Raw genomic sequence first — 21,434 nt, forward strand, 5'->3', positions numbered from 1 at the left:
ATTTTTACAGCTCAATTTCAAACCTCATCCTGTTATCTATATCAAATTTTTAAAACAAGATAGCCAACAAGGCCATATGTGGAGAAAAACACTTCATCATTCTGTTTTGGACAGCGGAAGGACCCCCCACCCCTAACTCTCACTTCATGAAAATTGACGATGAATTTTCATGAAGTGAGAGTAAGGGTATATGTTTGGCCCTAATAGATCAAAGTCAAACATATTTTTAAGTTGTACTACAATGTACATTGTACTTATGATCAATTCTTGCTACTACCAAAACTTTGGAGATCCAAATTATAAATTCTAATTGTCAGTTTAATGCAGTGAAGGATTGTTGACCATCTCATAACCTCGTACTTTTCACTTCATGCAAAATCATGCATCTAGACTTCAGGTCCTTGTAATTCAAAATAGTCTAGTTCCTATACAATATCGTTATGATTTACACCTCCACTCACAGTTTAGTTAGACACCAAGTTGGCATCCACACTAAGTTCAAATTTTATAAGTTTACTTTTAGTTGTATTGGCTGTGGCCCCTCAGTGATACTGGCAGTGGTAATGATGTTATGTGTAAGCATGGTATAGTACACATTTACACAAGCTGTCAGATGTCAGCTGTGTTAAATGAGTTACAACATGCTTCAAACATATGTCCATGAAATGTATGACCTTGATACTAGTAATTCAGTGGAACATTTACACTTGACATACATTGTAGAAAGCACTCCATACTACACATACTTGTTAGTGATCTGCCAGTGTCTTTACAAATTGTTCTGTCATTTCGATGTTTCGTCAGATATGTTCACATCTGGTCTCATCAACTGCAGTAAAATAATCCCAATATTTACAACCATAAATGAAACAATTTTTCGATGACTTATAAATTACAGAAATAAGTTCTTCCATAACTATTTTAATTAAAGGGGTAAGCTTCTGTCTCAAACTTAGTACTGAGACTCGGCTATCTATTTTGACAACATTTGCCATTTGTGTAATTTCTAAACTTTAATGAAAGCCAACTTTGATAAATATTTCATAAATATAGGAACCTTTCCCCATCTTTCTTTCCCATCAACCTAGAAACTAGACTATATGACTCAACATACTGGCTAGACAGAGAATGATGCAGATCACATTACTAGATTAGAGACAAGACTCTAGGCTATTTTCCTAAGTACACACGACTTAAACTTTCTTTCTATGTACACCCTCTTGAAAGACAGGATAGCTCTAATATAAAATACATGTACATTTTGGCTTAAGTAGGGCAGAGTATGTCCTTTCCTTTAAGTGAAAGACTTCCAGCCAGGATAGATATGTTGTAAAAGCACCTGGAACAAGCTAAATTGTCAGGATATGAGTGTTGGAAACTCTGGAATTACAGTGCTTTTATGATCAATAATTCACTAGATTATAACTATTCTTGAACAATAACCTGAAGGAATTGCAGCGTCCTACTCCTTGCATCAATCGTTAAAGTGCCAATTTATAGAATGGTGGTTTTAATGATGGCAGCTGAGCAGTAATGATGGATCTATAGAGATGAGTGTTCATTCTTCAATCTTAATCATACATATTTAAATATTAGTCATTTAACTTAATTCTTGGAAGGTTTTCTAGACAACTATGTCTAAACATGAGTCTGGCACCTATTAGTGTTAGCTTTAGTCTAGAGGCTATCCTTGATTACGAATGTCAAGATCTCTCTTCACCCCATCTAGCCCAATAACAGTCTACAAATGTAGATGTTACCTCATCAGGTATACGAATCATCTCTTTACCACACTTTAAAGATTTGAGATTGGATTGGTTAGAACACTGACTAAACACTTTATCAGAAACCTAAGAGTTCAGACTTCCCTGTTTTATGGATTACATGTTCTGAAAGGAAATGAAATTCCCTGAAGTCAGCAAGGATTCAAGGTTTTAGGAAGACTACATGTATACATAGGGTATCTACTTAGATTGAGAGGAAAATAACAAAATATTCTTGTTAGGGTCGAACTCCAATTCAAATGTTGGTGAGTTCATTGTATATACTTACAGGCTAATTATCACCTGTTTGCAGGTGTTTGAAAAAACCTACAGGTAAACCATAGATCCTCCACCAATGTTGGTGGAAGGTTTATGGGTAAACCTACAATTCTAATTGGACTAAATTGACCATTGTAATATTAAATGAACACTTTCAAGACTGCTATGTACTTTGCATTTTTTCAGAATGGAAATATGAGCAGGAACATTTAACCAGATTTCCCACCTCAAGTTCAAGTTGCCAGAGTTTCCATACCTTGGCAAAAACACAATAATTTCCTTGTATGTTCCTTTCTTTTCAGTCCTTCCAAAATGATGGTATTGTACAAGGTAATGGAAATAAACCTATTAAAGTTTTTACCAGATTTCCCTTATCTGTTACCAGGGTTTATGAACCTTAAATAGTAAAAACATTGTACATGTAGAGGTGGCATGGGATACATACTAAATACAACAGTACACATCGACAAACAACAGATGCTGTGTTCAGTTCTAAATAAGCCTTGACTCTCCCTACAAATCAACACACAGTGAGGTCTACAACCTGTCAGCAATAGCCCACTTCAATGATTTCTGATTGACAAGTTTCTACCTAGGCTACTATAATATTTACAATGTAAGACAGTTATCTTTTACTGCATCAGTGGCAATTGTCAATTCTAGTTGTACACACATTTGCAGGTGAACTCTTTGCTCCATTAACTTTTAGCATTGACTCACGAATAGAAAGCATTGCTTTTTGGGCATTCCCCTCTCACAAAAAACAATTCAGACTGTTTGCCTAACCTAACCCACATCTTACTTTGGTACAAATTACAGATTCTCACACAATTTACAAAGACAGGCTGTAAAAATGTTATGACAGAAAAAAATAAAGTTTAGATGGGTGTGGTCATTTACTGAATGCTCAGAGTCTTTGTGAACTACACTGTACATGTATTCAACCTACTAATAAACTGCTCACTATTTTGTTTGGTCAATCTCTTTTGAAAATAAACTCTGAAGCAATAATAACAGTACCATAAGATGGAGTCATGAAGGTCAAACAGTTACAGTGGCAGGCCCATATTGAAAATTGATTATTTGCAAGTTTTAAGTTTCACCACTGCCAGTTGCATCTGCATTGCTAAAGTTATTGGGCAGGATTTGAACCACGACTGTACCCCAGTCAACCCAAATGTACACATGGGGACCTGATAGGACAGAGGTTGCTATATTGCCATATTGTTCTTAGCTGTAGGACCCACCTACATGTACAAAAATGATCCTCATTATAGTTATAAACTTGAGGAACATTCCATCATTGAACTCTAAGGATACAAGTTTCTGAGGAGGCGTGAAGTTGTGCAGAAGTAGTGTTCTGGTGCCTTGATGGAGAAGTTCAGTCAAGGTAGTGGAGACTAGTGTCCTACCACTGAATTGATGCATACGGATAGATGACCCCCCCTCCCAGAGAAATGTACAAGCTATAACCAAAAACCTGATATTTACATCCACACCTCCAGAATCCAAAATGTGTACTAGACAACCTCTTTGCGTTCTAGATTGTCTTTAATCAAGGTGATCACAAAAAACTTCATTTACTTTTCTGTCTGAAATTGTGAAGTTCAACTTACATGATCTTTTGCATGGTGAGAAACTCTTGAACCGACTGAAATCACTCCTTGAAGTGTAACACACTCCAACTGGCTCTCTTCTTCTGAAATTTTCTGTAAAATATACATATCTTGGTGCACAAGCCTGAAATATTAAAGAAAATTGATGATTTTGATTACACATCAAAATGATAGCAGTGATTCATTTCTTTGGATGAGGTGTGCTTTCCTAATGGTTATTTGTTAAGTGGGATATTATCCATACATGTACTGTACATTTCTAGCAGTCTGTTTCCTCCCTGTACAAAGTTACTAAGTACCATAGTAAGGCTCAGACAACTACATGTATAGTGAGAATAAGGGTGCTATATGCCCTCGTGTATCTAAGTGCCCTCTAGCTACATCAAAACTTTGAATTATACAAATATTCATATTCATGATAAAGCTGTATTTATAGGAGAAAGTGTAAAACCCAAACTTCACCCATCCTGTCAAGCGCCAATCAGCAACTACAGACAGGAGTTACAATGTACTTGTCTTTGACCTTAGCCCTCAAGACTAAAACAAATCTAGGGAGACTGCTGTGCATTTGCTACAGGCTGTATAACTGGATATATTACATATCAGTGTTTTTTGAATTGCTCTATTAAACACACTCCAAGTGTGATTGCAGTAAATACATTAAATTAATGTACATGTACATGTAAATTGTCATCTATAAAAAAAGTATACTTAGATGTTATTCCCCAATATTTTTCTTTGTTCAGCCAAGGAATATGAGTGACTATGGGGTCTTTGTAACTACGAATCGATAGATGAGTAGTGACAACCCTGAGGTCACAAGTATTTTCCGGCTGAATGAAGAAAAATATTGGAGAATAACATAATTATACTAGTGCCAGTAATATCAAAGAAAAATCAGTGAAAATAGTGGTAATTTTGAACGTTTTTACTCATATTTTGAACACAGCAGAACCAGTGATGAGGCCACGTGATGTCATGACATAGATGTGTGTTGTCATGACGTAGATGTGCGTTGCCATGACATAGATGTGTGTTGTCATGACGTAGAACGACCAGGGTATAAATTCCATATTTTTTGTTCAACTAGGCTTGTACTTGGTATAAAGCATGCTATACTGACTGTTATCAGTTATGATATATATAGTCTTACAATTACTGTAATTAAATACAATTCATTTGAAGATACAGTAAAGTAATAGATAAACGAAATGATAATGTGTACTCTTTTTTTTTTAAACATCATGACTCCACTATAATCATACTTTGACACACTTTCTGTCAAGGAAAATAAACAATGAATCCATTACTGGATTTCTGGGTCCATACTCCACCCAAAAATGATTGGAATGGCTGGCACAATTCAATGTTGTGTATATCAGTTACTAAAGGGTTAACACTTAAAGGTGTATTCAAAGCATGCAATGGGGCAAAGTAGCCTATGTATCATAATAAATGATCTGAAAACATGTCAGTTTAGAAATTAATAAAGTTTCTGTTGCTCTGAAGATAAGGACATGCAAACTTTGATATAGAGAAATGTTGAGTGCAGCCAGCCAGATTGCATTGATTAAAGATGCTATTGTGTGTGTGGTCTGTTGATCAGATAGCTATAAATATTAATACATGAAATAGTTTTGTTATTGGAAAGGTTTTGTTTTTGGAAATGGGTTTAGCAGCATGCATTATATGCAAATTACTTCATCAAAATGCACTATGAAAATGTAGTTTTATACCATGTTTGCTATCTGGGAATTTATGTCTCAAGCAATGTATAATGCAAATTAGATCATTAATATGCAACTGCGAACTGACAGAGATTCAGAGATTGAAATTGGATTGCATCTGGTGTTTTCAAATTCATCTGATATCATTACTCTGTGTTTCATTAGTGATCTAGTAAAATCTTTAATGTTCCCCTAATTGATCTCATTATTTACACAGAATCACACATAAATACAAAAATTAAACTGTCCAGTCAAGTACTGGTGTGGTCACAGCTGCTCTCTTGAGTCATATGTATTTTTAGAATATCTCCACAACTTCCTGTGTGTACTACAGCCACCATGTCTTTACAACATTTGCATACTTTTATCAAATCACTTGAAAGCGTTTCTGTCTACATAGCCTTATCAATTATTGATGACATTACACAGTTGGTATAGTTGGAAATTCCCTCGACTGCAAACGGATGACAACTGTTCTTATAGCATTTAACCTTGGAAACCTATAGCTATGTGTATACCCTCTGGAATGGTTCCCAAGATTACTTTTCTTGTCCTCAAGGAAATTTAGTTTTACAGTGTTGGTTTTTTAGGGTGTTTTTTGTTACACAAGAACAGTACCACTGCCAGATATATCATACATACTATGAGTACAGAACATTTGGTATTCACTGGTTGAATACATTTCAATATTTCAGCCATTATATTTATAAAAATAAATACAGTAATATAACGGTTGTAATCCATTTACATGTTTTAAACCATGATTTAAAATCTCTGTATAGCTGTTAATACTTCATTTATTTGCCACCTTTATCTAGTTTTGACACAAGATTGTTTTATGGAAAAGCTTTATGTGATCTGATCGTGTAATGGATTTTATGGATTAAGATCTAGATTTTACATAAGCTGTAAAGTATTGAATAGCTTAGTAATATGAACATCAGGTTGTCATGAGACTTTCTCTTTTTTTTTGATGAGAAGCAGACCGACTAAGAACAGTCACTGTCATCTAGGTTCTGTGAAGGCTTCAAGTATCTCATTACATGATATCTACCAGCTCATTACAAATTGGCTTCCAGATGACTACAACTATGTGTACTATAAGTATGTAATACTTAAAGTCTAGTTCCTATACGGTATCGTTACGATTTACACCTCCACTCACAGTCTAGTTCCTATACGGTATCGTTACAATTTACACCTCCATTCAGTCTAGTTCCTACACGGTATCGTTACGATTTACACCTCCACTCACAGTCTAGTTCCTACATGGTATCGTTACGATTTACACCTCCACTCACGGTATAGTCAAAGTCGTTACTCTAGAAGTCCTGAGATGCATGAAATGAAATTTAAAATTCATCCACTACCACCCACATATTCATTAACATCATGTCTTTGTTAATCAATCACAAAATTCTAACCAATAACACAATCCCTCATAAAGTTAGTGTTTATTGGGGCAGTACCAACTATGGTATATTTGTCAGCTCAGGATGCCACTTATACACTGTTACATCATTATAACAGTTGGGGTTCACTGATTGGATGAACAACCTTTTGTGCTAATTGAGGGACTTTGACTAGGCATGGTTTAGTTAGAGACCATGTTGGCAACCAGACTAGTAATACTTGTTTCTAGGCAAACTTTCAATCTATGGAGAACTTGACAGAAAGGAATATAATTATAACATCCTGAAATATGACTCCAGTGCCCCAACGATTGCAATCCGTACCTAACAAAAAACTCCACCCTAAACTAATAATATACATGTATTTTTAACAAAATGTACAGGACTCCGACTGGTAAGTTCCTCAATTTCAATATCAGATAAGCAAAGCCAAAGGGGTTATTCTGTTATACATTTTAAAGACATGAGATGAGGTCAGGGAGATGTTTTGTAATTGAAATAATCCAATTCCCCCCCCTTCCAAAAACTGACCAGTCCCTGTAAAATTTCAAAACATAACTGTCCTGATATACAGAATTTGCCTACATGTTTATTTACCATTATCTTTGCACAAAATCATGACTTCATGGACAAATAGTCTCATGACATTGTCAATGTCATATAACGAATTTGCCTAAAATGTGAAAGGAAGTTATGAAATACAGTATCCTTTGCAATTGATTGTGAAATGAGTCATGTCTAGGTATCACTGGAAGTAATCTAAAATGAAACTGGCTCATGTCTTGTGAGTTTGTTACAAAAAACAAACAGTAACATGGCAACTACAAACACCCCATTTGTATTAATTTATACCATTTCATAATATCTTAAAAGTACATGTAATTTAACATTGAATCTTCAAATACATTTTGTTTCCTTTTTACATGTAAATTACAATGTACATGTATAAAGTGCATGTCCTTTGCTATGTGTCTCCACGGTAACATATATTGGGTTGATTTGGTGTTCAACATTAGTAATGTAATACAACACTGATGAGCCCATACTTTCTGCTATAACCATTATTTAATAGTAGAACCTAAAGCAGACAGGGTAAGGTCTCTTAACCTTCACCAGCCTTGAGAATGTACATGATTGAAACAAGACTAACATATCCATATATACTTCCCATTGATAAGCTCCTGTTTGAAATTGACAAAGTACAATGTATCTCTATACAATGTTGTGGAAACTTGTTGTTTTTTCAAATCAATGTATTGTGTTGTATAGAGACCACACAGCCACCAGTTGACACCTCAGGAGGTGAACTCACATGGGGAGGTCAGGAAGGTCACTGACTTGAAAACCTGTGGAATGTATTAGTTGGGTAGTTGGTCCATATTATTACAAGAACTCTAAACATATACACAAACAAACTAATCCTCAAGGGAAAATCTGCTTATTCATTTAACAGGTGACTTATTCCACTTATAGGTATGTGCAATACTAGTACAGTCTGTTTACAGTCAAGAATAATAGGGCTGTCCCAATACCATTTGATTCCATATGAAATAATGATAGGTTCCATAGGTTGAGTTAAGTCGAGTGCAGTTTAAAATAAAAGTTATGTCAGTCATAGAAACCAACTAAGTTGCTGAGATTTTTTCACTGTCCTTCACAACAAATGTCTCATCTAGAACTCTGATTATTGTTATTTTTGAGCCTTAGGTCTATGTACATGGGCACAACATACAAGCAAAGACATGTGCTTCTAGCATGAAAATCCATTTAAAAAACACACAAAGAATGAATGAAATACATTTTTAACTTCTTGTACATTGCCCATTTTTGAAAAATTATACTATGTTCACCATCTGAAGTACATGTATAAATGACCCACTCTGTTTAGATTTGAAGTGATAATTTCTAAATATATATTTAAACTGTAGTACAGTAGGTCTCTAAGCCTCATAATGAATTGAAAGCAATTTCATGTAAGCTGTGCAAGAGATCATTACTTCAAGAAACCAGATGATGCATATCAAGTGCTATCTACAACAACTTAGTAAGTATAGTGGGCAAGTGGGCCTCCATGCTTACCACAATCTCCCCATTATCTCCTGAACTTTTGACTGTGGCTCCAAACCACTGATTGGATTTTTCTTCCATTGTTTCATATACTCCTCCATTTAGATCCTGCGTTGGACCTGCAAAATCAGAATCAGTTAGTGGCTCAGTAAATTCAAATTCCATGTGTACCATATTTATTTATTTATTTATTTATTTATTGCATCCCTTTTGTATCAGGGGCTCACTAAGATTGTTAGGAGCAGCACAAACAAAATATTAAAATACATACACTGCTAAAAAAAAAAGATGAATAAAAACATATACAGGAACAAACATAACAAAACAAACCAGAGTGAGGTAAGAAGATCGATAAAACGAAAATAAAAACAAATACACTTCAAATGTTAGTATTTGGCATGTAACATTACGGTCAGGCAAACAACATTTTGAAGCCAGATAGCTAAATCTCTTGTGGGCTAGCCTGGAAGTGTACCTGTGCATTATTAAAAATATTAACTAATCAATACATACAGTATAATAGTTTTAACATCTATACATTAAAATTTATTATATTTTATTATTTATTGTCAAATGTTACTGTCTATTTCTTGTGTATACATTGTGTGATGTTGTTGTTGTTGTTGTTGTTGTTGTTGTTGTTGTTGTTGTATGTACAACTGCGTTATAATTCAATGACTACTTCTGTAATATAAGGTAGAAAACGGAAAAATCCGACTAAAAGAAATATCGAACACTGCTACTGGAAATAACGCAACTTTTGAAGTTTGCTTGCACCGAAGGATCACCTCACAAGTAAGTTGCATGTACCATGTAGAACACACTGTAATAATGTATGTAATGGGTACAGGTAGGTACACTAACTCGGTGTTGTTTGCTTTATTTTTTGCCATTTGGATATCGAGTAGTCTAAACTCTGTCATGTCGTGGTCTACATGAATGAGTCGAACTATGTATTCGCGCACGGCCCCTGTATCAGCACTGACTGACTCTGTGATTCGAGATACAACTTACAAGCAGACCGTACGTCTAAGTATATAGTAAATAATAAAGCACATTGGATCGCCTGGCGAATGAGTGGACAATTGCATACAAGTTACATGACTCATGAATCCAGTTTGGACGAAACTTCTATCTGCAAGTAGGCAAAAAAAATGTTTTGGCGTCTTGGGGGCCGGTATATCATAACCTATTTAATTTTCTAATGGCTACGGGTGATAGGCCAATCGCGATTGGCGCTCAGTCTAACATTCTCCACTGTCGTCTGCAACTTAACAACCCAGCACAGCAGCTGTTTTCGATTCTATGATACGATTATGACTTCGAAGGGGTGCGTACTTTGCATTGTAAATTTGCAATAAATACCAACTTTGCAATACGAACAAACGTTATACTGAAACAAAACACTCACAAAAGCAATAATAATAAATTCTAATAATAACAATACCTGTAAAACAATATTGTGTAGACGTAACTAAAAATTCTGAATTACAATATAGCAGAACAAAATCTTGCCAAATGATTCAAAAGATGGCGGCGCAATGACGTCACAAGGAGGGCTTTGCTGACGTCATGGGGAGCCCCAAACTTTGATCAAGTACGTGTATGCATGGTATGTGTTTACCAATACCAAATATGGGGTAGACGCAATGCAGTTCTAGGAAAAGGCTAGCCATACATATCCTATCAATCTCTCTTATCATGTAAATCATGACATCAGAGAGTGATACCACATGTAATGATACCACATGTAACGTAAGTTTTGAAGGAATTAAGATTTCAATCAACAACTCAAAATGATGAGCCAAGAAACGGAAGTAGGTCTATAAGTTATATTCAATCGTTTCATTTCAACTTTGAACGTCTTTGGAAAAAATTGTAGATCTCCAACAGAAAAAAATAGAATTATTCTCCGTCTGTGTAGCTCGTTAGGTACTACTGATTCTGATAAACTTCAACAATTATCTGTATTCGTTGTAATGTAACATCCTTGCTTGTCGTCCGTATTTCTAGTGTTACAAAAGTGGGTCAAAGTTAATGTTTTCGCCCACGGTGTCTACGAAGTTCTACGGAAGTCGCCGACCAAAGCATTTCCTGCCACATCCCCATATTCTGCACCCTCAAATGAGACAATGAATATAATTTGTATACATGTGCACAACGCTATGTAATTAAGATGTTACTAGCGATAGTTCAACAAAATAATAAATGCTAGTCGTGTGTGCGTGCTTAGACAAAGTGTAACCTGAGCCACTCCCCCCCCACCCGTCATGCATGATTGGCAACGTTGCAAACCTCTCCATACAATGTAAGAGACGCCATAGAAGATTATTGAACCTAGAAACGGTACATTCATTCACTCATTCTTCACATTGAATTCATTCTTCACATTGAATTCATTCATTCATTCATTCATTCATTCATTCATTCATTCAAGCTAGCAATCCATCCATTCCTTCTTTCATATTTTGTTGTGTGGCCTTCGAAAAATTTACCGGTGTTCTTCTACTATTGCGTTTCTACACATCCAAATTCTTTTACCGCGTTTCTTTTTTCCGACTTAGACATGTGAAATCACTATTAAGCTTATGTATGTAAAACCACAGACGAGGAACTACTAGCGTCTAGAATGTGGAGGGTCTATATACATGTGTAAAATGTCTACCTTTTCAAACAGAAACCGTGTGTTCGTAATCGACCAGTAACAGTGGTAGCAGAAGAAATTTATAAAATGACAGACGGTGTTACATGTGGTCTCTAACTGATATCATATATGGACGAGACTCGAGCGATGTAGGCTCAATTTAGAATTAGGCAATAGGCTAGCTAGTTTATCTTGAGCTTGGAGGTACAGCCTGTAGAGAAACTACTATTTGTGAATGCGGTAACATTATAAGCTTCGAGACAATTTGTCACAGGCAAAGAGTCGTGTATTGGTTAGAACTCTTTTCAAACGGATAGCGTCATGCTATTAAGGTCAGATCACCCCTCGATGGGAAATTGTAACTTGAGTTTAACAGGATTATCTTTGGTTCATCGCAGGGGGACATAATTGGAAACTGTTCATCCTGTAAAAAAAAACTTCGTGACTGTGTACTACTTTTCCATGGACAATTTCACATCAAAGTTTACGTCAAGACTGTTCCTAAGAATAACAATTTCGAAGTATTTTTTTTTACCTTTACACACAAGTTAGCAAAATTCGAAAAATTATTGTTATCACTCATGTAAATGAAAAACATACCCGATGTGTCAAATGGTATCTGTTCACACGACTGGGTAGCATCTACAGCTGCGGGGCATTTATAAACGGCTCCTCCTCTTACAACGTTTGGTTGTGCTGTTTGCGCTCTCGGAGCTCCGACCAACAACCTGCGAAAAACAATTGAGAATAAACTCATACACGTAACTGATATAAGAAAACGGACCATCATTGTAGTACGTCCAGCTTGCATTTACGTTACTATGGGAACACACATACACTAATCTTCTCTGGGCTAGGTTTCACACACAAAAATAACATTCCCAGATAGAAATACATACTTGTTAGTTACACACAAAAAGTATACATCAACTCAACTTTTGTTAAATGTGAGAGAACATGTTCGAATTACACGTATGTATACATGCAAGGCTGTAAATCCAGCCTGAGTCTTATCATACAGAATTCCATAAAACATATGGAGTCATTAGGGAATACTGGATTAGCCGTTTAAACTCTTCAACAGGTCATATTCTGATGACCGAATTCCTAATGCTGATGTTGCAGAGTTCAAATAATATGGTAATTTTTTTAAAACATTGACAGAAAGTATTCCAACACCATGAACATGTATCCACTTGCACTTTTCGTTCTAGTTTGATCGATCTGAGGCTACTATGCATTATTGACGATGGGTTTTCAATATCGTAAGTCTCCAATGCTAGATTTTGCTCTTGTGCGTATATCCCACTTTACAGAGTACTTTTGTCTGGCATGTGCACAACTGTGTACGGTATAAAAGGGACTTCGTCTTCGTGGAGGACATTGTCTTGTATGTATTAGAATAGGAACAGGGATCATGCATGAAGGACTGTATTCATTGAAAATTGCCTAAAAGTCCACCACCGCACGAAGATAATTTCGGTGTAGCATTTGTAACGAACGAAACCATCTATATGAGTGTATACAATCACAGTTATACTTCCATGCTCTGTGATAGAATGATATTGTTGCAAAAAAGGCTTGTTTTCCTTGCAGTGTATTTGTCATTTGGTGGAGAGAGAGAAAACACTGCGTGCAGTAACACTCTTGCATAATCAAAATACGAATATGTGTACTGTAAATGTATAGATGTGGTGCTTCATTACGTATCTCATCATGACTGTCTCTTCAGTGAATATGTATGTATCGACTCTGTGGTGTTCAAACCATTACATTCTGATGACATTGAGACTAATGACGACAGTTCTGACGACTTAATTATATAGTGAGAATACAAACACCACCTACTAGTAGTTTGTGTGTGTCTTCAGACACGGTACAACAAGTCCATTCATACAGAATGTAAAACACTACAAATTAATTAACTACATGCTGGTTACATGCTGGTAATAGGTACTAGCAACACAAACATTTATGTGTGGCTACCCTCTTACGTTGTCTAGCCAATCCCCATTTCTGGACATATAATACCCCAGTCTGAGGTAATACGTAGTGTCTGGTCTGCCTAACCACCTCGACCATAGGGACACGTAATCTTACTTTGAAGGTTGCTTTCTTTGTTTAAGAATTATTAGTCTGGATTAAAATAATATTTACCATACTGTATACAATACCATGTAGATTAAAAAGTATATTAATTGGTAAATATTATGATAGGAAGTAAATGAATATGTAATAAGCGAAATATTCCATATCTCTTTGGTCTTGACAGGGGTTATATCAACACTCGTACTCCCACTACGGTAGAGTCTGGAAACATTTAAGATTTGACTATTGTCTCCCCACAGCCTTTGGAAAGACGAAGGTTATGGGGAAACGATAGTCAAAATCCCACACGACCTGACTCTAGGCTAGGAAACTTATTCAGTTCAAGACAATTTTGTAGGGCTTCCTTACTTTTTAGAAGAGCATGCGTACAAAGCTACATTGCAGATAGCTCTGGGTATGTGTGTTACGAGGACCCCAAGGTGGGGATGGAAAGGGGACTTGACGAAGTAAACTCGCCAAAAAAAACAAGAATATCAAAACTGATGTAAGCGATTAAGTATGATAGACTGACATCAAGTACGCATATATTGGTCTTTATGTCTTTCACTAACATATCATCGCGACATACTACACGTTCTATAATTTTTGAGCGTGTAACAGACATGTGTTTGATTGAGAATATATCTCTAGTGATACCCTTTTAAGTTTTATTGCAGTCAAATGCATGCCCATAATGATATTACACCAGACGTGCATTGATCCCTGGAAATGGAGAAACACCGGAGATAGGCTCACATTTTTTGCGATCACATCACGCACGGCAAATTGAATTCATCGACTTCCTGCCAGACCGTTTCACTATAAATGTTGAGAATCTGTGGTTTGTGCATAAAAGGTGAACCGCAAATATTGACATGCACGTGTATTTACATGTAAATACATAGGAACCAATTTGTGGTCACCACGAAGGGGAACAATCGTAATTTCCTTCGACTGTAATTCCAATTTTTTTCATATATCAATTTACTTCTCAAATGTCCTTGGTCAGTAGTCGGTTACCTTGTGTAGACCAGCGTGAAAGGGGAAAAATAACGAGACCCAAACGACAAAAACTGGTAATCCATTTAATCAGTATAAAATGGCCATAATTGTCATGAGTTAAAATGCGCACCCATAAAATGTATCGTATACCAATACTTGTCGTAGTACGTGTGATTCTTGGAGCCGGAGACATTCCAAGACATGCAACTTTCTTCACTTCTCACACTTTTCGTGAACTGTCAAATATACAGTATGAATTCCGGACTGCAATGATGTTTGGTTGGTTGCGGGTTCATACCCCTATGCTCATTCTAATGATTCTCTTGAAGGCCTTTGGGTTACGTGTTGTATTGTTTGCTAGTTGTAAATATTTGGACGTGTCACCACACCTCGCATAGCACCAAGAGACAGTACCCCGGTTTTACTTTGTTATGCAACATGTGTCAATACAGGCACGGCGGATGGACGTCACTGGTTCCGAAAACTAATTCTGACCATGGATATCTCCTTCAAAAGAGCGGGAAGTGGAGTTCCTATTCTGTCATCATTGCCATTTGTGGTGAAACAAATACGAAACTTTACAATTTTTTCTTCTTCAATTAATCAACGGATTAGACTTGTACACACACACTTATTACACTATTGGAATGTAACAATCGTGTACCATGGTGCTGTAGGCCTGTATTTTCTCTATAGAGATGATTACACATGCATATCCAGACGGTGTCGCCACTTTTCAAACACAAGCATAACAATAAGTTAGACCTATACATACACACGATATGATGTCCAAGACTGCTGTTTTACCAGCTCATGGTATCACGACTCAGTGGTTTCATTTTGATATCATCAATGCACAGAACACTGACATTTAATACATCGTATTTTTTCCTCATGGATCCAAATAGATGCAATGCACTTTAACTAGTAATGTCATTAATGTAATATTGTGTTTTATAGTTTATAAGGCAGCCATATGTCACACCACTTCCCACATCTAGGCTTAGGCATGTCTCGTTGCCATGGTGACAATATCTCATCTTTGCCAACAAGTCCGACAGATTATCGGAGATGATTTGTCTGTTTTACAAGAGTGGAGAGGAGATATTTTTGATAGCCGACGAGGTGTGTAATGGTACGAAAGACGATTGTTTCTGGTATAATTGTAAAGTCTAACACGTACTGTTTTGTTGTTGTTGTTGTTTTTTTGCTCAGACGCCCAAGATGTCGAGCCTATCAACGTAATAAAATGTCATGATAATTTATTACCTGTCGAAAATACTATTTGCACCAATTAATATTCACGTCATTAAATGCTTAAAACATTAGCCACGATCTTACAACGATGCATACTAACAAGACCCCTCCGCGTTCATTCTGATCTAGCTAGTACTTAAATTTGGTGTCAGCCGCTGAATGATGAGTTATGTTATGCAATATGTGCAGAAAGAAGTTTTACCCTGTTGACACATATGTGCAAGGTATAACATGTATATGAATAAGAATGAGTTCTCGTAAAAAATATTGATTGCAGAGCTAAGACACTGCGCCAAAGCTGGAAAACTGGTACAAAATGCCAGGACAACATGGAAGAAACCCGGAGAAGAACATGGAAGAAACCCGGGGAAGAAAACTATGTTGGCATCCTATTTAGCTCACCAACTGTTGGCTGACATAGGCTGGACTTTGTAGATATAGAGATATACATATATAAACTAGTCGACAAAAGAAAACATAAACATTCGAATAAACTTACCAGTTCGTACCGTCATACCTATGGACCGAGACACCAAAACCAAACATACTATTGTCTGGTCCTGAACGTACCACCGGTGAAAGCACATCAATGTTGAAAGCTCGAACAACAGCTCCCAGCGTATACAAAATCCAAAGCAACGAATATTCCTTGTGTATCATTGTGTCCGCGAAAAAATTCCAAAACAGAGTTTTGAGTTAAACAACTTCAGCACTGTGTTATCCTATGTGTACTGTGTTTTAAACGCGATAGTCTATCTGACGCGAGCGATACCATATGATTTGGGTAAGACTAGTCGAATGAATGAGACACTCTATCGTTATCGTACTATCGCGGGCCAGTGGGCGGCAACATGTTGACATATATGGAAATCATTCCGATACTTCACGGGTAACTTACTTCCTGTTACTACTCCCTTAGCTACACACAGTTGATTCGTTACGCTTTGTTCACACCATACACGCTCACCACTCTTAACAAAGCAACGACTTCGCAATAGTAACTTAGGTGGTCTTTCGTCTTTGTTGGCATTCATTCGTGGGGTAACCAAAAGGGGTGACACATTCGGGATGGGAGCGTCCAGTGGAAGGTCGAAAGTTAAATGACCACCTTCCGCTGGACTCGTATTTTTGAATAAACATGCGTATTTCAAGTAAATTGTGGAAGTTTTAAAACATTTATAGCGACTTTTATTGACAAAAGTACCTTTAACAACTCACCTGTAATAACTAAACATTCCGAACTCTATGCAACAGTACATTTTTGTGTGTGCAGAGTCGGTGGTATTAATTTCATGCCTTCGCTCTAGAGCGTCTTCCATAGCCGAAACACCTCGAGCATTGGTATACTAGCCTTTGTCATGGAAAATTGTTCAGTTGTTGGCTTTCACATAACTTTCGTTTTTTCAGTGACAAATAAAGACGTACGCATGTTGAGATAATACACTAGTAGCAATTAACACTCTTACTATTATCGACCATTACGCAAAGTATTCATTAGAGATATCTAGATCAGTTATTTACTTGGCACTGTCCGTTAAATAGACGGTCTTTGGAAGAAGTTATTCAGCGGAGAAGGTTGAATCATAGACCCTACACAAGTCCACGGCATAGACTCTACTGCCATGGTTTAATCTTTCCATATATGCGTATCAGTACCGTGTATACTAGGCTAGCGTGTTCTTTCTAAATTCAACTAGTGTCCGGTATTACGATGGCTAATTTGTGTAATGTTACCTAATAACGGATATTATAAAGACACCCGGCAAGAGGAACTCCATAACATCCCGTCGTGGTTTGTAGGATGAGTAACATGTAAACCAACACCTCCTACGTCAACGGCACTGAATAGCAAACGTAGACAAATAAACGTAGTCTATATAGTCCATGTTTATATACATATCCAGCTGTTTTCAGACGAGGGGTGGCGTTCATTACAACAAGATAGACAACTAATAACCCTTACGATATTCGCAATTCTGAGACAAGGAAGGTATTTTTTTTCAATATCTGTTATCTGCATCTCGATGTTGAAACACACTTGTAAGTTGTATCCCCATTCGTAATTTGGGGGTTACAGGAATATCACGTTGGGCCTTTTCCGGTCTTTTTTTTGCACAAGAAATTTATATGTTATCATCTCACCGATATATATTATACTTCCATGTTGCTGTTTTGTATTCCCAGCATAGCTATCGATCGCATGTATGAAGAATGGTCTATAACTGTCAATTAACTGCTTGCACCAGTCACTGTTCATGTGTTACCGATCCTATCAATTACGTGTATATTTGCCAATTATATTGTATTTTGTGACAAAGAAGGCACCTGTAAATGAATACTTTGTGGAAACCAATGGCCTGATTTTCATGCAATGTCCCACACAGCAAAGATACCATATAAAGGCACAAGATCAACATGATGATTGTCTGAAAATTGCAGGTAATTGTAATTGTAGGTGATGTAAAATCATGAAAGGATTATCCAGAACCCATAGCTTATGATTTTTTTTTCTTGGAGTGGTGTTTTCCTTCGGTAATGTTTGTTTTTTAAAATATGCAAATGTCTCCAAGACTAAAAGTACATCAGCTAACATGCTCTTTTCTAGCTTCATAGATTCTTTAGTTTTAAAACGTTTTATTCCATTTTTCTTCATAAATAATTTTGGTATATTCAAATTGTTGTGTAACGATTAATGACAATTTGATGTTTGAATGGATTCTTTCCGAAGGCTGTGACTTGGTGCCCGCGGGACTGATTACGGTAAAAACTGTGAGATGTTCATTTGTTCTGATCTAGCCTGGGACAATTTTCCGTCGGCCATCAAGCTATTTCTAATCAAACTAGACAGTAGCCACTAATCCAACAGTAAGCGTTACTACCGTACGTCTATAACCCAGCTATTATGATGTCACTACATGACTTGTCAATTGTACAGTAAATAAAGATGAATGGAATGAACTTTAGAATAGTAAGGGGGTCGTCAACCTTGACGATTGTGTAAATACAATGGATTCTAAAGAACAGTGTCGTATATAGTTCGGAGAAAAGAAGACCATGGCTATTTTAGGGAGGATGCGTATCGGCCGCTACTTTCTCTGTAAACCATCTGAAAGCTGAAATTCCGGGATTATCGTAATCCTACTTTCCTAAGAACAGGTGTTCGTCAAAAAAGTGTAAAACAAACAAAACATGGCAAACAACAACTACTGTTTGATCACAGTTTTAAAGTCTTTCCGATGTCCTTTTGGCAGCAGGTGAAATGACATTTGTTTAGTCAGATGTGAAGAATGCATTATCTTTTTGTGTAATTACTTGAAGGTGCTAGTAATCCAAAGTTTACAAAAATACACCACCCTTTCCGTTCACCTCTGACGATACCGGAAGTAAGGACAACTACCTGTACAATGATCAGGTGTTGCGTCACGTGTTACATTGTGGCGGAAGTTATAAAGCTAACATGTCAATAACTTGAACTCAAAAAGCAATAACAATAGAAGAACAAATAGTAATTGATGTACTGCTACTCCCAAATTATCAGGAACGTCCTGTTAATCATTACTTATTACCAAAAAGACGCGTTAGGGTGGAAATTGCTAAAAATAGGTAAGGTAGGTGAGGTGAGCGCCCGGAGATAAGGTGTTGAAAATAGAACATTCAATCTGTTCTTTATAGTAAGGTCACAGAAGACCCAAAACAACGGAAGAACTTTATCATTGTGCTATCAAGAAGGTGGAATCGCACCATATGGTTCTGTCAAGAAGTTTGAGACGCTCAATATTGACATTATAAGTTGTTGTTGTTGTTGTTGTTGTTGTCGTCGTCGTCGTCGTTGTTGTTGTTGTTGTTGTTGTTGTTGTTTTAAAGTTATGTTTAGGACATGAAAAGTAATTTAAGTTCAAACCTAGAGACAACATTTTCAATTGATAACGTCTATAAGTTGCGCAATTATACCGTATATCTACATTGTAATAATGCATAAAAACCACAGGCACTCGAATCAACGTGTATGATTTTTTGTTTAAATATGTATAGTAAATAAGTCATTTTTTTTTAAAATCACACACATTGATTCGAGTGCCTGTGATAAAAAACTTTACCCAGTGCCATACTTCAACATGTTCAATGCTTTACCTAAACCTCACGCGCCTTGCAGGATATAGTCTAGTTCTTGGCGACCGTGTTCCGATTTTTTTTGAAGATAACGTAATGTAAAATCGGATACGGTCGTCAGGAATTAAACTATACAGTCAGTATATATACTAGTAGTTTGTCATACTCGTGTTGACAGCCGAGCGTGCATACTTGACTTTAAATCATTAGTTATTCCGTACGAGTATACCGTAAAGATAAAGAACGTTTGACAAGAAACCTCCCGAAAGTCCTCAGTGATGAAGTGTATTTGGAATTCTAGGTGACATTAATCACCGATATCTCGTGATACCTCAGTACCATCACGTCAACAGTATGTGTATGGTTATTTACTACCACCGTCGAACACGTATACAACACGTATAACCCTCTTTTCCTTGTCTATGTCTTAACGTTACATATAATACCGGATGAAGATGACGTCGATCCTTTCATAATTTATTACCATGGTGACCAACTCTTTGTTGTCACAGGAAATGACGATTTCGTGTCTAGGTTTCCAGGGATGTTGAATAATAGACAGAGCTACCTGTTTAATCAAACTTCACCTGGTATTCCGTAGAACCACAGGTGATACTTCCATGGTAGAACCATGGTAATTTTACACGTTGTAATAGTCGAGAGTCGGTGTCAACGACGTGGGAGTTCACCAATCTAACCATTGGGAGTTATGTCTTTGAGCTCAGCCAATGAGTTCCAAATACAGGTATTGATTAATGCAGTGCCTTCGTACACATTCACATGGTGGTAGTAGTGGGAAGGAAATGCAATCAATGCCTTTAAAACTTTCAACATGGTGACAGCGGTGGGATTAAATTCTTACCAATTATTCTGGGACTCAACTACTTTAACAGGAGAGGTCGTCATGTTTTAGATAAAGAAAGTTGAGGGAGACCCACTTTTTAGCATGACAGAATCGGGGAGGGTCACCCCCCCCATGCAGTTACTGAAGGCGCCCTAAAATCTTGACTTTCCGGTTTATCTGGTATACAGGAAACAATATTTCAAGAACTAGTCCTACGTCTTAAGATTGTTATTGGTACGTATTTACACTTATTTATAATTACGTGATGTATAATAATCCTGACTTGAACAGTCACAATGTATATAAAGAACAACCTGTGCCATTCACCGTTGCATCCGTTTATATGCCTTTCTCTCCGTGATTAGAATACCTAATGTTTTCTCATGACAGAACCCTTTACTTGGCAATTTATTTGGTGAATTCCTTTATTGTTTCCTTCTTCTCTTCATGCTCATTGTTCCCTCTTTTCTTCAGTTCTTGTACATTTATATTCACTCTAATCCACCCATCCATAGTCCCATTAACACCTACTAAACATCGTCGCAAACCATGGCCTGTTTTACGGCACCGTTTACGCACCGTTTTACGCCTCCCATCCATCCACTCGTTTATTTCATTACGAATC

At 36.7% G+C, this 21,434-nt stretch overlaps 1 protein-coding gene across 1 annotated transcript in view; it reads right to left on the minus strand.

Annotated features, from left to right (window-relative positions):
* Positions 1-16,675, minus strand: part of LOC144433956 (integrin alpha-8-like) — a 73,791-nt gene extending 57,116 nt beyond the window's left edge. Inside the window, exons 1-4 of the mRNA XM_078122372.1 lie at positions 16,355-16,675; positions 12,109-12,236; positions 8,877-8,983; positions 3,659-3,782 (exon numbers count right to left, since the gene is read on the minus strand). Coding sequence (XP_077978498.1) covers positions 3,659-3,782; positions 8,877-8,983; positions 12,109-12,236; positions 16,355-16,515 — 520 coding nt within the window. The 5' untranslated portion in view covers positions 16,516-16,675. The remainder of the gene's footprint in view (positions 1-3,658; positions 3,783-8,876; positions 8,984-12,108; positions 12,237-16,354) is intronic.
* Positions 16,676-21,434: the final 4,759 nt, after the last annotated feature.

The sequence above is a fragment of the Glandiceps talaboti genome, chromosome 4, assembly GCF_964340395.1.
Source record: "Glandiceps talaboti chromosome 4, keGlaTala1.1, whole genome shotgun sequence".
In the NCBI taxonomy this organism is placed as follows: Eukaryota; Metazoa; Hemichordata; class Enteropneusta; family Spengelidae; genus Glandiceps; species Glandiceps talaboti.